Below are 14,530 nucleotides of genomic sequence, written 5' to 3' on the forward strand. Positions count from 1 at the left end.
TCGTCGAGCGGCTCGCGCTCGCGACGAGGGCCCGCGACTCGACATTCGTTTCTTCCGCAGCTTGGCGATCGGGCCGGCCCGCGTGGCCGCGCGCGCGCGGCGACGTGTAATAATATTAATAATGATAATAATACTCGAAATCGCGGCGCGCGCCTCGCGATGCGCCGCGCGGCCACGTGGCGCGGCCCGATCGCCGGAATCTTACAAACGATTAGCTAATTAACTCGCTCGATAATTAGGAGATAGGTACCTCTAGGAACGCATGCACGCGCGCACGCACTCTCCAGCAGTCTTTAGAAATATGCCTCTCTTCTTTCTCTCCCGTTACTCTTGCTTCTTGTCTCTTTCTCTCTCGCTCTCTTTGTCTCTCTCTTTCCCTGTCTTCGCTATCTCGGTATCCGTGTCCGTGTTTCCTTCTGCGTGTGTACGTTCTGTGTGTGTGGGGATGTAATGAGTGTGTGTGTGCAGCCTCCCCTGCCCCCCACTGAAGCCCTCTCTCGGTTTCCCCCACTGTCCGCTCGTCTACGATCCCGCGCGATCGTCTCGGTACACGCGATTTCGATCAATCATCATTCACGGGTAATTATCGATGGTACGTAACATGTAAAGAATCTTTCTCTCTCTCTCTCTCTCTCTCTCTCTCTCTCTCTCTCTCTCTCTCTCTCTCTCTCTCTCTCTCTTCGTTTCGTCGTCATCGTCGTCGAACGAACGACGCGACTCGCACGCTCGCCGCGCACGCGAAGCGGCGAAACGCGCGGCGCAAATATCCATCGCGTCGCTGATATGTCGTGTGCGACCGGTCCGCAAGTGCAAGTGGTGTCGAGAGTCCCGCCGGACCGATCCTCTCGACTGCCGAGGGCCCCGCTCCGTGCTCCGCCGATCGCCGAAACGAGGTCAGCCCCTCGCGCCGAGCTCGCGTCGCGTCGCGCGAAATCGCGCCTAATCGCTCTCTCTCTCTCACTCTCTCGCTCTCTCTCTCTCTCTCTCCCTCTCTCTCTCTCTCTCTCTCTCTCTCCCTCCCTCCCTCCCTCCCTCTCTCTCTCTCTTCCTCGTTCGCTCTCGCGCGCGCGGTTGTGTCCGGGGTTGACAAACCAGAAAAGAAACCAGAAAAGAAACGCGTCGCGTTTGCCGTCCGCGCGATATATATATTTATATATATGTATAAGATACTCCCTCCTTCCCTCCCTCCTCCCCCTTCTCTCACGCTCTCTTTCTCTGTGTGTGTCTCTCTCTCTCTCTCTCTCTCTCTCTCTCTCTCTCTCTCTCTCTATCTATCTATCTATCTATCTCTCTGTTTCACGTCATTCGCGCGCGCATTCATTCGCATTGTCATTCGCCGACCTGTGTGAGTCCCCGCGGACACTCGCGCGAGTCCAGTCGTCACTCGGAGCTACGAGAGTCGTCCTCGTCGGCCGATCCGTGCGTCCCTCCACCCCCGTCATCTACCGGGTGCGATCGAGCATCATCTCTCGTGACGATAGTTGCTTGAATCCGCAGATTCTCGTCGTTTCTCGTTGTGTGTAGGTCCGGCTCCTCGCATTCGAGTCGCGCCCTCTTCGCCCGATCGATCACTCGCTCCGGCTGTTCGCTGCACGCTCCGCGTGCCCTCGCCTGCCCTCGTCCGGCCTCTTCTAGGTCGCGCTCGTGAACAGTACGGAGTTCTTGTAGTAACCCGTCCGCGATTCTGGAACAGAAAAGCGATTCGCACTCTGGGAGTCTGCGCTCGACACTGCTTTACAGCCGCGAGTCGCGTCGCCCGGTTGACTCGACTACGCGACCGCCGCCGACGGGGTGAGAGGACCTTGCGCTCCTCGACGGGCGCGTGAGAGAGAAAGCGGGACAGAGAGAAAGAGAGAGGGAGAGAGGGAGGGAGAGAGAGAGAGAGAGAGAGAGAGAGAGAGAGAGAGAGAGAGAAAGAGAGAGAGGCAGTGTTTCGCGGATGAAGATGCGTGCGGGAGATGAATGGTCGTGGGCGTAATTCCGCTACGGACGCCGGAGATACGCTCTCTCGGTGGCTGCGCGGTGGCGATTCGTGGAGCTGGACCAGCTGGGTCATTCCAATGATCGTTCGTCCGGGAGAGGCGCCGCTCACTAATTATCGTTGCCTCTCGAGACGTAGATGAACGCGAGAGGGCCGCGAGGTGGATGAAGAGACGGACGAATCGAATGGAGAAAAAGGGTGAAAGGGCGGCGGCGGGTGTACGGACCGGGAAGGGAATGGGGATAAGGGCAGAAAAAGAGAGAGAGAGAGAGAGAGAGAGAGAGAGAGAGAGAGAGAGAGAGAGAGAGAGACAGAGACGCGCGCGCGCGCGCGCGAGCGTCCGTAAATACGAGAGCGGCCGAGTCATCGGCCTTAGCGCGCTCCTTTGTGATCCGAGCCGCCACTCTACTTTTTATCGAACTGTCGCTTATGATTGAAAATCACTATACGTTAATAGTCCGCGTGATTCGGTTTACTCGTCTCTCCGCGCCCACTATCGTCCCGGACCTCTTCAATCTACCCGTTCCGGCCCTTTCACGGCGCGTCACTTTGTTTGATTCAACACATGCACGCTTATCATTATCTTCTCTCGTAGCTCGCCCGTCAAGCGGTCAATTGAGAAAGAGAGAGAGAGAGAGAGAGAGAGAGAGAGAGAGAGGAAGGGAGGGGGAGGAATAATTCGCGACGAGAAAGCTTCGCGTTTGCGAATCGACGCACGCACCAACGTCTGCCTCTCGACTCTAATTTGCCTCCTCCTTCTCGAAATCGCGATTCCGCCTCTGAGCGCGTCAGTCTCCTTTGTCGAGGTTGTTTGTGCGACGTTCGACAGCGCGCGACGATGGTGTCGCGTTGATCGCCGGTGCAATCGTTGTTTCACCGGGGGGGGGAGGGGGGCGCGTCGCCGCGCTCGTCCCGCCGCGACGTCGAAACCGCGAGCAAAAGTTGGCAGCCGCGATAAAAAGCGCGCGGCCGAAATTCGGGGAGTTGATTTTGCAAGGATGCTGCCAATTAAGAGCCGACTTGTTAATTCCTTTCGAGAGCCCCCGGGAGAGCGGGCGGGCGAAAAACGATTATTTACGTGCAACGTCACGCCGGCCGGGGGCCTTGGAGCATCGAAATCGCGCCACGGATATAGTTTTTGCGCGAGTTGGAAACTTCCTTCGGACAAGTTTCCACGAGGAGCGAGGCCAAGTTTCGAATATGCCGGGGCTATGCCGCTGACGCCGCTGCAAGAACCGCCTCGCCCACCCCTCTCGGGACGCGACCGCCCCTCAAGAGTTTCTAATTAAAGATCCGAACTTTATTCCGTACGGCAAGAAATCGCGCTCGACGCGCACTGCACGAGAACCGACGGCGCGCGCTCTCTCCGAATGGAAGGGACGAGAGAATGAGAGAATGAGAGAATGAGAGACAGACAGACAGACAGACAGACAGACAGAGAGAGAGTGGGGGGAAGAGAAGGGGCAGGAGTGAATCGTTCCGAGGGTGTCGCGACGAAACTCGGCGAGCTATCGGTCGGGAGACAATGACGGGGAACACGGCAAGACACCTGGGCGATTTCAAATTCTGCGCAGCGTGCGCACTCGCGACAGCGTGTACTTGGAGTTTCTATTGAACGCACCTTGAAGAGGAGACTTGACTTGGTCCCTCTCGGCCGCTTGGTGCTGCCGCGATTTTCTCTCCAGCTCGAGTTCCTGCACCAGCGATTCTGCGACAGAAAAACATAGGAAAAATTCAGAGGGCTGAGTAATGCGCCGCGCGATAATGTGCCACTCACACACACACACACACACACACAATATGGCTTATGTAACGCTGGATGTCGGCGCAAGACGCGCGCGCGATACAGTCTCGCCAGCGCGTTCTCGACTTAAGATTAATATCGGCGTTCTCGGGTAACGCGCTCCGCTGCCCTCGACGTCGAAGGAATCGCCTCGAGGTGAGGTCCGTCGGAACTCGCAACGCGCGCGCGGGAACCCGCGCGCGGATTCGACGAGGCGTGAAGCACGCGCGCGCGAAGGATGAAACGGAGCAGTAATTAGTGCAAAACCAGCGCTACCGTCAGTCGCGCGCGAAAAGGGGGATGGAAAAGGGACGAGCGGGATAACGGGCGAAGGCAGGCGTGAAAAGGCCGCGGGTTTGCTCACTGAATTTCGCAAGGATTAGGGTGAAAACTGGAAAATGTCCCTTTAATGATATCGCGCCGAATTAACCGGCCACATGCGTCCCTCCGCGCCGCTCCCCAACCTCCCTCGCCTGTCCCTTCGAGCGATTTATGCAGCGGCGTTCTTCTCTTCTCGCGTTCTTCCTTCTCCTATCTTCCCCCCTCCCCCCCCCCGCCGCCCCCCTCCTCTCTCTTACTTTCCCACAGTAGAATGCAACGAAATTGCCGGATTTTTCATTTGGAAGAGCGACCGCGCTCTCGTAAGAATTCCGGCGATAATTAACATTCGACTCGTCCGCCGACCGGCGGCCCCTCTAACGATCTTCGGGCGTCCAACTGACAGTCGAACGGAATGGAAGATTCAGAGACCGCAGAGTGTCGGACTGACGGCAGGGCCGAGTGCGAAGAAATCTCGCGTCCGTGGCTTAATTACATACCCGACGGGGGAAAGGGAACTGTGTTCGTAATTCGAGAGAGAGAGAGAGAGAGAGAGAGAGAGAGAGAGAGAGAGAGAAGGATTAAGCAGCGGCGGCGCGGGGTGTCACGTCGCGCGCGATCTGGAGGGACGCGGATCTGATCGGTAAGCGTGAAATGGCGCCTCCTTGGGCAAAGAGCAATGGTAAAATCCAATTGCGAAGCTATTAAGTCCCAGTTAACCGGCGCTCGCGAGAGGAGTCGGCGTCTCTCTCTCTCTCTCTCTCTCTCTCTCTCTCTCTCTCTCCCCCTCTCTCTGTCTCTCCCTCTCTCCTTTCTTTGGTCGTTCCGTCCCGCTCGGTGTGTGTATCGTCGGTGCCGGTGCCGGGGACTAGAGACGGCGGGGCCGAGATTCCATTATGCTTTGAGCAACAATAGCTGAGGGCTGTTTCGTGGCACGTGGGTGTGAATTCGTGCGTTCGTCAGGGCCGTTATATTCCACGATTTTGGGGCACGGAGCAATGTTTGCGTTTCGCTGAGCCAAATTACCTCTCGCGCCCTTATCCGCGCGCGGGGTGTCGCGTCCCTTTGATATCCAAATGACAATTTAACTGCTCCAGATATACAACGCGCGCCCCGCTCTCGTCCGGCCTCGCCGGGCCGGGCCGGGCCGGGCTCGCTCGGTTGGCGGGTTGGCTCGGGAAGTAGAAGAAGAAGAAGAGATAGGTAGGTAGGTAGGTAGGTAGGTAGGTAGATAGGTAGAGGCAGAAGCAGAGATAGACAGGCGGTAGGCAGAAGAGAGAAGAGCAGAATAGAGAGTAGAGCGTAAAGAAGAGAGACGGGGTGGGCACGATTTGAGAAAAGTTTCTCGAGAGTCATTCGAAACGGTCGTGGACGCGCGCGCGCGCGTTCCTCACGCTTTTGCCGCGTCGAGCCGGGATAAAGAGCCGGGAAAAAGTGATTTGATTGATTGTACGCGTCTTTTTTGGGATTCCCCGTCATTTTGTTCCGTTGAAATGGCCGGCGCTGCAATAACGCGCGCGCGCGCGCGCGCGCGTCCATGATCGCGCGGGCCGATCGCCGTAAGAAAATGATGTGCAGCGACGGCTCTCCCGACGACTTGGAAACCCGGATTCGCGATTCCTCGACGCGGGTATCGTTGCGTGCACGGCGTATCGAATGAAGAAAGAAGGGAGCTCGCCGTTCAATCCCGGGGAAGTCCGCGGCCGGAGTATCTCGAGCGTCCAAGAAGAATGAGCCCGCTAATAGTTTCGCTACCGTCTTACACACCCTGACAAATCGTCCGGACAATGAAAACAATTTCAAGCGAGCCTCGTACGGGCCCACGGCCGGGCCCTAAACGGTTGGTATTGTGCCGCCACATCGCGCGCCATATCGGCCGGGCTTTTTGGGGTGGCGACGCCAGGCGAGGAGGGCCCCTAAAAAAGACGTCCGCTGAAAAAGAAGGGCCCCGAGGCTCGCCCCTCTATGACTCCGCATTTATCCGCACGTAATTAACTCCGGCACAATGCGCCGCGAGGAGGCCACCTTGCCTCCGAGTAGAAGAAGAAAACGAACCGAATCGAAACAGAGAACGGCGGCCGAGAAAGAGTGAGTGAGCGAGCGAGCGACTGAGTGAGTGAGTGAGAGAGAGAGAGAGAGAGAGAGACAGAGACAGAGAGAGAGAGAGAGAGAATGCGCGCGAGAGAGGAACGGTCGCGTCTGGAATCCCGCAAGAACTGGAAAAACTCTCTCATTGTTCGTTTCGAGGGCGAGAATACGCTCGCGCGCGTTCGCTCGTACCAACTTTATTATTGCATCGACGTCGCGTCCGGGAGAGTGAGACACAATGAGAGAGAGAGAGAGAGAGAGAGAGAGAGGAGGAGAGAATCTCCCACTGAACGGACCTGTCTCCGACGAGAAGAGAGATTCTTTGCTGCTTCTGCCGCGGCGGTTGCTACACGAGCGCGCGAAAAAGACCAATAATCCGCGATTGATAAACGCCCGCGCGGAGCGCTTTCCGTTCCACGGGAGTTTTTGCGATTTGCCACGCAGCCCTCCTGCGCTTCTCGTCCTCCGCGAGACGACGTCCTTGGGATTTCACCGAGTCCGCCGGCGAGTGGCGCCGGATATCGAAAATAACCGTCAGCGCGATGAGTGCGCTCGACGTGTTTCTTGCGCGAACGGCGAAAGAGGCAATTTGAGTATCGCATCGCGGAGCGGCGGTAATTGGCTGAATGCTCTCTCTCTCTCTCTCTCTTTCTCTCTCTCTCTCTCGCGCGCGCGCGCGTGCTCTCTCGAGTGTTCGAGGGGTTGGCGACATTTCGCCAGTCAGAAAAGGATATACGACGCGCGGGCTGCGCAGGGGAGGGACGCGGCTGAACGCGGGGGCAGCTAGAGGGTTGATTTCGTGTAGCGCGTCGCGTTTTTAATGCTCTGATCTTTATGTAAAGCAGACGAGAGAATCGCTCCTCTCGAAGGGCGGAGGGGAGCAGTAGACGACAGGGGCAGGTGGGGTGGACGGAAGACGCGGGGAGCGGGGTGGGGATAGGCGCTTGAGCGTCAAGCCGAGCGTGAAATTGTATGAATCAAGGAGCCGCACGAAGTAACGCGGAGACACAAAAAGCGGAGGAACCTACCTGGACGATAGAGAGAGAGAGAAAGGGGAGGGGAGAGGAATGAGGGAGGCAGGAGGAGAGAAACGGAGAGGAATGCGGCGATGTTCTTCTTTCTCTCTTTCTCCCTTGCTCGCTTTCGAATCGCGCGACTCTTATAATTTCAAATTTCCGCCGGCTGCGATCTGTCGTCGGCGCGCGCGCGCGTCCTCTCCTCTTGTTTCATCCCTCAACTTGTGCTGTCCCTCCCCGCGCGTTCTTCCTGCGTATCGCAAAATCGCAAGTAGCGCGCTGGGAGGGGGGGGGTGAGAATCTCGTCTCGTCTCGTCTCGTCTCGTCTCGTCTCGTCTCGTCTCGTCTCGTCTGGTCTCGTCTGGTCTCGCTCTTCCGTCGAGAGGGCTCTCTTGGTCGGCTGGAAAGGCGCGGGCACGGGAGGAAGGAAGGGGGGGAGGGGCGCGATACAAACGCGACGTTAATTCGCGGTTCGGTCGACTTGTCGATAAAGTCCCCCGGTCGCGGCCGACGTCGTCAATATCGCTGGGAAAAAGCGTCTATCTAGGGCGATCAATGGAACTCGGTAATTGTTCTTTTTTCCCGGCGCGTAAATCTCTCTCTTCAGTATGCCATTCGCGTCCGGGAGCGCTCCGGTAACGAATTTAATCCCCTCGCAATCCGCGCGCCTTCCGATCGGCGCCCGCGGCGACGCAAAATCAGAAGTCAGGGGCAGGACTGTTTCTCCCTTCCCTTTCCTCTTCTTCTCTCTCTCTCTCTCTTTCTCTCTCTCTCTCTCTGTATGATTTGATTAAACGCAAGATGAGAGAGATGGAGACAGAGGGCCGCAACAAGAGGAAGATGTGGACTTAAATTGCGAAAATTTGAACTGCCGTGGAATGGAAGGAGACTTCCGGGCTCTCCAGCGCGGCTCGCGGAGCGTAAGTCTCGCGCATTGATTCGCCGATCATCAAAGGCCGATCATCGGAGGTGTGAGGCGAAGATTCGAGCGGCAGCCGGCAGCTGGCGAGATCTCAAGCGAGAGAGGCAGCAGCGTGTCTTGCGATTCCGCTCGGGCGAGCTTAATAACTGATTTATTCGCGTGTCTCGAGTGCGACATCACAAACCGAGCGGGGCGACTCGCCGCGTCTCGGCGAGGCGACACGGCACGTTTCATCGCGCGCGCTACTCGATCTTAATAATAGAGCGATCCGAGATTGTTCTCTCCTCGCGACCTCCGCAGCGACGTCCGCTGATTTTGCGCGAAGAAACGCCCCGGCGCGCGCGACGGAAGAAACTCCCCGGCGAAGTCGTAGCTCGTAATCGCCGCGCGGGGAGGGTCTGCCAACAACCCCAATATTCCTGACAACACCTACTCACACCGGCTCGGTTCTACGACCACGCGAGCTACCATCGCGTACAGATAGAAACTCTACCTTCCCGCCCTTCTTTCGCCTTCCGTCCCCGTCGCCGTCGCCCGCCTCACCCCTCCCTCCCTCCCGCCCGCCCGCCCGCTCGCCTCGATTTCTCCTGTCTCGGCTTGTTCGCCGGAAAACCACGTCGTGCCTCGTGGATATTTCAGGGCGAGGAACGTTCCCCCATCCCCCACCCCGCCGTCACCCTCCCCTCGTCGTCGCCCTTACCGCCCACGTCGACGCGTCGGCTTCCTTCGCGGCCTTTATATTGCTCGTACACACGCGTCACGCTTTATCACTCTTGCGGGGTTATTGTCTTTCGCGTAATGGTCTACGCACGTGTACGCACAGGTGCGACGCTCCGCATTTTCTCGCGTGGGCGGCTGGAAAGCTGGAAATAATCCGGCGTGCACGCGTTCGCGCCGGTACGACCGACGGAGGAGAGAGCTGATCGTCGTCGTCGTCGTCGTCGTTATTTTATCGCTCACGGCGACACGCTTGATTTGCGAGAGAGAGAGAGAGAGAGAGAGAGACAGAGAGAGAGAGAGAGAGAGAGAGAGAGAGAGAGAGAGAAGAGCAAAGTTTGAAACTTTTTACTTGTGTCTCCGTTACCTTGCGGACCGCTCCGCTGTCCAAGGTTAATTCATTCGCGGATGCGCGCTCGTCGTACACGTCCGGTGTGTAAAGGGTTTCACGTCGAAGGACGTCGCAACCGTAGATGCCGCATGGCTGATGTCGCTCTCCCGCGAGGATGTCGATGAAAAATGATATATCGCCACGCCGCCGCCGCCGTGTTCCAATCTGTCGGCCGAGACTCTGACTGGCTGGCTGACTGGCTGGCTATCGCGATTACTCTCATTCCGAATAATTCCCAAAGACTCGAGTCCATCAAATATTAATACCCGCGCGGGCGATTTAGAGTGATTGCGGTCGCGGGGTGGATGAAGGTACGCTGCACACACCGCGGAGCAATCTCGCAAAGTCGGTGTGGGTGTGTTCGAACGTGCCACGTCTTCGTGCGGTGGAAGAAGCACGTTTTCGAGCGGCAGTCGAGGAGAGTGGTGGAGGAAACGGCAAATAAGAGGGGAAGGGGGCGAGCCGGGCGGGGGGCAGGGGAAATAAGCGATAGAGACGGCGAGGCTGAAGACGATGGTGCGAGCGGCAGGACGGCAAGGGGGACGAAAGCGGTGGAGGAAGAGAGAAAGCGAGAGTGCTGTGAATCGGAAGGGAGGTAGGACAGCGGAGGCACTGTTCGAACGAGTGAGAGACAGAGAGACAGAGAGAGAGAGAGAGAGAGAGAGAGAGGGCGAGCGGGAGGAGGCACAGGGGGAGGGAGGAGGTTATGGTTGCTGCGAAATTATTGCATATAGTCTGAATATTAAAGCGTGGCGGAGTGCTTCGTCGTGCTCCGCGGATGGTGGACGTGGAGGAATCGCGCGTCGTGCATACGCACACACACACACACACATACACACGCACATGTGTGCGCACATGCATGTACCAGACATGCATATACGCGTACGCACGAAGAGAGAAAGGGGGGAAGAGGGCAACGATGCGAGGAGGAGGAGGAGGAGGAGGACGAGGGGGAGAGAGGAGGGAGTTTAAGGGAAACGCGGAGGGAACGAGAGTGGAAGAAGGAGGGAGGACAGGTAACGCCACCGAGAGCCGCGGTGGCCGCCGGGGAAATTACGGCTCCTTCCTTACTTGCGAGAGATGTGCATAAACTCTGCATTACACCCAGTGGCGCTCATGTGAGTTACGTGTGTGTATGAGAGAGAGAGAGAGAAAGAGAGAGAGAGAGAGAGAGAGAGAAAGAGAGAGAGAGAGAGATGTGTCTGTGTGCGTCTGCTGTACGCGCGCAGTCGAGCAGTCGGGAGGTCGCGCGAAAAGCGACGCACAACGGCGTTGCCACCGAGGAGGAGGATTTCTCTCCCTCTCCCAAAAGGGTCACTCGCGTACGAGTACCTGTAATGACGGTTAGAGCTCGGAATCGGCGAAGAGCGATATCCCGTTTCGAAGATGAACCTCGGACAGACAGATAGACAGAGAGAGAGAGAGAGGCCGTTTCGAAGTCTCACCTAGTCGCGATCGACAGGCGGATCAGCTCCCGCTGGAACTCGCGCGGATTTTCGTCCTGAGGCCACGTCGTTCGCGGTGCGTCGCGTCGTGTCACAATGTCAGAAAAGCGACAAAGAAGAGAGAGAGAGAGAGAGAGAGAGAGAGAGAGAGAGAGAGAGAGAGAGAGAGAGAGAGAGAGAGAGAGAGAGAGAGACGACGCGGTCTCGGGTCGAGCGGAATGAGAGCCACCGTCGCTCGTACAGAATGCATGACTCGAAGACGCGGCGGCGGCGGCGGCCCCGAGGTCCCCTCAGTGGCGTAAGTACCCACCTCAGACGACGTTACGTCCAACTACCTCTTTCCCCGTGTTCCCTCCCGACGGCCACCCCCTTCCGCCCGTCCTTCTTCGTAGCTACCGCTACGCGCGCGCCGCCTCGCCTCCCCGCGCCCCGTCACCCCCGTCTAAATCTCCGTTGTTTATTGCAAATGGATTCCGCATCATGATGCCCGGGTGGCTGCGGGACCCTATTCAAATACCTCGTGTTTCCTCGTCAGGGCCAACTCGGTCGTTCGCTCGCCCTCTCCCGCCACCCTCTCTTTCCACCCCCGCCGTGTTTCGCCCCCCCCCCCCCGCGCGCCCCCTGCGCGGGGTTGTTATTGCCGGCGGCGTGATTGCTCTCGCTCGAGATCTTTCGAATAATTTACTTTGCACGATACCACCACGACACACACACACCTCCTCCGTCGTCTCCCTCGCCTCTCGACGCGGCCCTCGGGCCTCGATCTCCTCTTTTTCTCTCCCATTTACCTACTGCTACCCACCCACCCACCCACCCACCTCTCGCGTCTCTCTCCTTTTTTTCGTCGGGGTAATCGAGGATCGAGCGCACTCGGCCGGAAGATCAGAAAAATTGAGTGGATCCTAATACGGGAACGCGATTATCCGAATTAGCGGATCCCGCCGCGGGTTCTGGACCGATCGCTCGCGCGCTCCCCCGCGTCTTCCGTCTGACCTCCGTCTCTCTTTCTCTCCTCCGAGTCGCTAACGCGTGATCGCTACTTTCCCGAATTGCCGCGGACGCGGCTTACCGCGCTTAACCGCGTTCACCTCCTCCTCCTCCTCCTCGGATCGGCCAACTTTGGCCCCTCCGGTTTCTCTCCGCGCAGTACCGGGGGTATAGACAGAGACACCGGTGAGACGTAAAGACCACGGTGAGTGGTTAGGGAGGGGACGATACAGGAGTTTGGGATTTTCTATAAGTTGCCTATAAGTTAACTATAAGTGGCCAGAGTCCCGCATTTTTCCGACCGGGATCCGCCGCGGAGGACAGCGTGGGAAACCGAATCGTCGGCGAGAGATGGAACGGGGAATCTCTCTCGCCGTCGCTTACGAAGGGTAGCGTGCCGTTGCACCGACAGGGAGAGGAACAGAGGGAGTGAGAATGAGAGAGAGGAGAGAGAGAGAGAGAGAGGAGAGAAAGAGAGAGAAAGAGGCAGAGACTGACCTTGGTAGTTTTGCCAGAAGGCCGACGCCTGGCTGCCAATGAGATCCAGCCCGTATCCCCATGTGGGTTTCTCCGGTGTCGACGGTTGCTGGGAAGGACGCGGCACTTGCGCCTCCCGGTACTGCTGAGCCGCTGCCTGTTGCTGCTGAAGGGGTTGCTGCGGCGGCTGCTGCTGCGAGGACTGCTGCTGCGACTGCGAGTGCACCGGGCTAGCCTCCGGTGGCTCCGAACTCGTGCGCGCTTCCGCCGTGACGTTCTCTGCGTCATAGAGATAGCAGTCGCTCGATTATCGCGGTGTCCGTGACGACGATGACGACAACGACGACGACGACGTGTCCGTCTCTCTGCTAAGCCCTTCCTCTCGACGCGGCGCTCGGAGGTGCGCCGGCACTCTGGCGCTCCGGCACTCCCGACCGTCGCGACGAGCGGAGGACCCACGGGCGAGGAGGTAACTCTTGCGCGCTCTCAGGAGAGAGGAAGAGAGAGAGAGAGAGAGAGAGAGAGAGAAAAGGAGAAAAAAGACGAAAGCTTCGCGAGGTGCGCGAGAGCAGACGCAGAGAGTTCGCAAGAGGCAGTCCGCAAAATACCGTAACCATAACACACCGCCCCCCGCTCACCACGCTCCCCGCGGCGCCAAAGTGTCGGAACGACTTGCCGTTTGATTCGAAATTAGTATCGCGACTCTGGATCTGACAGGGTTAATCAGCGATACCGATGACGACGACGACGACAACGACGGAGACGGAGACGGAGACATGAGACGGTGGCGATGGCGATGGCGGCGGCGGCGGCGGTGGCAGCGACGGCGGCGGCAGCAGCAGCAACAGCAGCGACGGCGGCAGCAACGGAGGTACAAGACGAAAACGACGTGGTGGATGAGGCCGTGACGGGGGAGGGAGGGAGGGGGGAGGGAGAGGAAGAGAGAGAGAGAGAGAGAGAGAGAGAGAGGGAGAAGTAAGGGCGGAGGAAATGGGGGCCAGCATGAAACATTATATCGGGAATAAGAGATTTCACTTAAAGGGTTTCGCGTTCGAGTTTTGGTAGTGACAGCAGGGTACAGGGGTGGTGGCGTGCCGCTTGTTGCTGCTACTTCTACCGCCGGAGAAGGATCACGAGCCGTGGGAGGGGGGGGGGAACGGAGGAGGAGGGTGCAGGCGAGACGCGCGCGCGGTGTGCGCCTAGTCGCGAGACGCCGGAGGGAGGAGGAGGGGCAGCGAGGGGGGAAGAAAGCTGCCATCAGCCAGCGCCGACGACGGAGAGGGATTGCCGGCACCGCCGGCAGGGGGATAAGTAAGGAATCATATTCTGCCGGGTGTCAGGCTGTTTGCTCTGCCTCGGCGTATTAATTAATTTATTCCGAGATCACCAGTGGGGCCCCGGGGCTCTTAACGGCGAAACTAGCGACGAGCTCGCGAAATCCCGAGAAAACCCGTTCATTTGCTGCTGCGATGGTCCCTCTCTCTCTCTCTCTCTCTCTCTCTCTCTCTTCCCTCTAGTCCTTTTTTCTTTCTCCCTCGGTCCCTCCCTCTCTTTCTCGAACGCGCCGCAAAGTCCCGGCGACGGTGGTAGCTTGCCGCGACACACCGAGAGGGTTCTCGCGCGTCGTCGACGCGCGCGACTACCGTCCTCGGTGATCTCGGGGTGACTCCGTCGTGAAGGTCTCCCCGCGCGTGGAGAAGAGGGTGTTTCCGCCGTACGTACCTGTGATCGCTCTGACTTGCTCGGAGGATGCTCCCGTGGCTTTGAGCGCCTCCTCCAGTTGTGTGCGCCTCTTGACTTCCAGGTCCAGCTGCTCCTGCAGCCGTTTCCTCGCTCTCCGTTCCTTCTTTAACCGCTTCTGGTAGACCACTGCAACGGAAAGCAGAGAGACGGCGGGATGAGCGCGATTCGCAAGGTCATTCCGCGCGACGCCGGCCGGCGTCCAGGACGCGCCGCGGACTCGGTATCGAGATATCTCGGGGTGTAAAACTTGACGGGGAACACGCGCCGAGTCCTCGTCCCCCAGGTGGCGGAACCCCGGCGTGGTCAGAGTCCGAGGGAATTATCCTGGCGTATCATTCTACCGCGGGGGGCTTCACACCGAGCGCGCGGCGGGCCCCGAAACTCAAAGTACACGTCTAAGCGGGGGTCCGATCGTCTCGTCAGCTACCGTGCGCGGATCCGACGGTAGCCATGGCCGAGTCGAATCGTCCATCGATTCTCCGCCGTGAGTCACGCCGCTGAGAAGATGCAGCGCCGGGGCTCGAAGCTGTCGGACTCTTGCGAGAGCGCGACCGGCTCGGCGTTCTTATCTCGATATCCCCTCCACCTCCACCTGACTTTGCGAATTTGCAATAATTTTTTAAAAACCTCTCTCGATCGAATCTGACCGACTCAACTTTGCC

The 14,530-nt window shown here is 58.4% G+C and overlaps 1 protein-coding gene across 1 annotated transcript; it reads right to left on the reverse strand.

The window, feature by feature from the left end:
* Positions 1–1,267: 1,267 nt before the first annotated feature.
* dac (dachshund family transcription factor) lies at positions 1,268–14,187 on the reverse strand (the record flags this gene model as incomplete). Its single annotated transcript, XM_025306222.1, has 4 exons — positions 1,268–1,684; positions 3,603–3,689; positions 12,147–12,404; positions 13,848–14,187. Coding segments are annotated over 4 exons (738 nt in total), but the record flags the coding sequence as incomplete, so codon positions are not given.
* Between the last annotated feature and the right edge of the window lie 343 nt (positions 14,188–14,530).

The sequence above is a fragment of the Harpegnathos saltator genome, unplaced genomic scaffold, assembly GCF_003227715.2.
Source record: "Harpegnathos saltator strain DR-91 unplaced genomic scaffold, Hsal_v8.6 scaffold124, whole genome shotgun sequence".
NCBI classification, from domain to species: domain Eukaryota; kingdom Metazoa; phylum Arthropoda; class Insecta; order Hymenoptera; family Formicidae; genus Harpegnathos; species Harpegnathos saltator.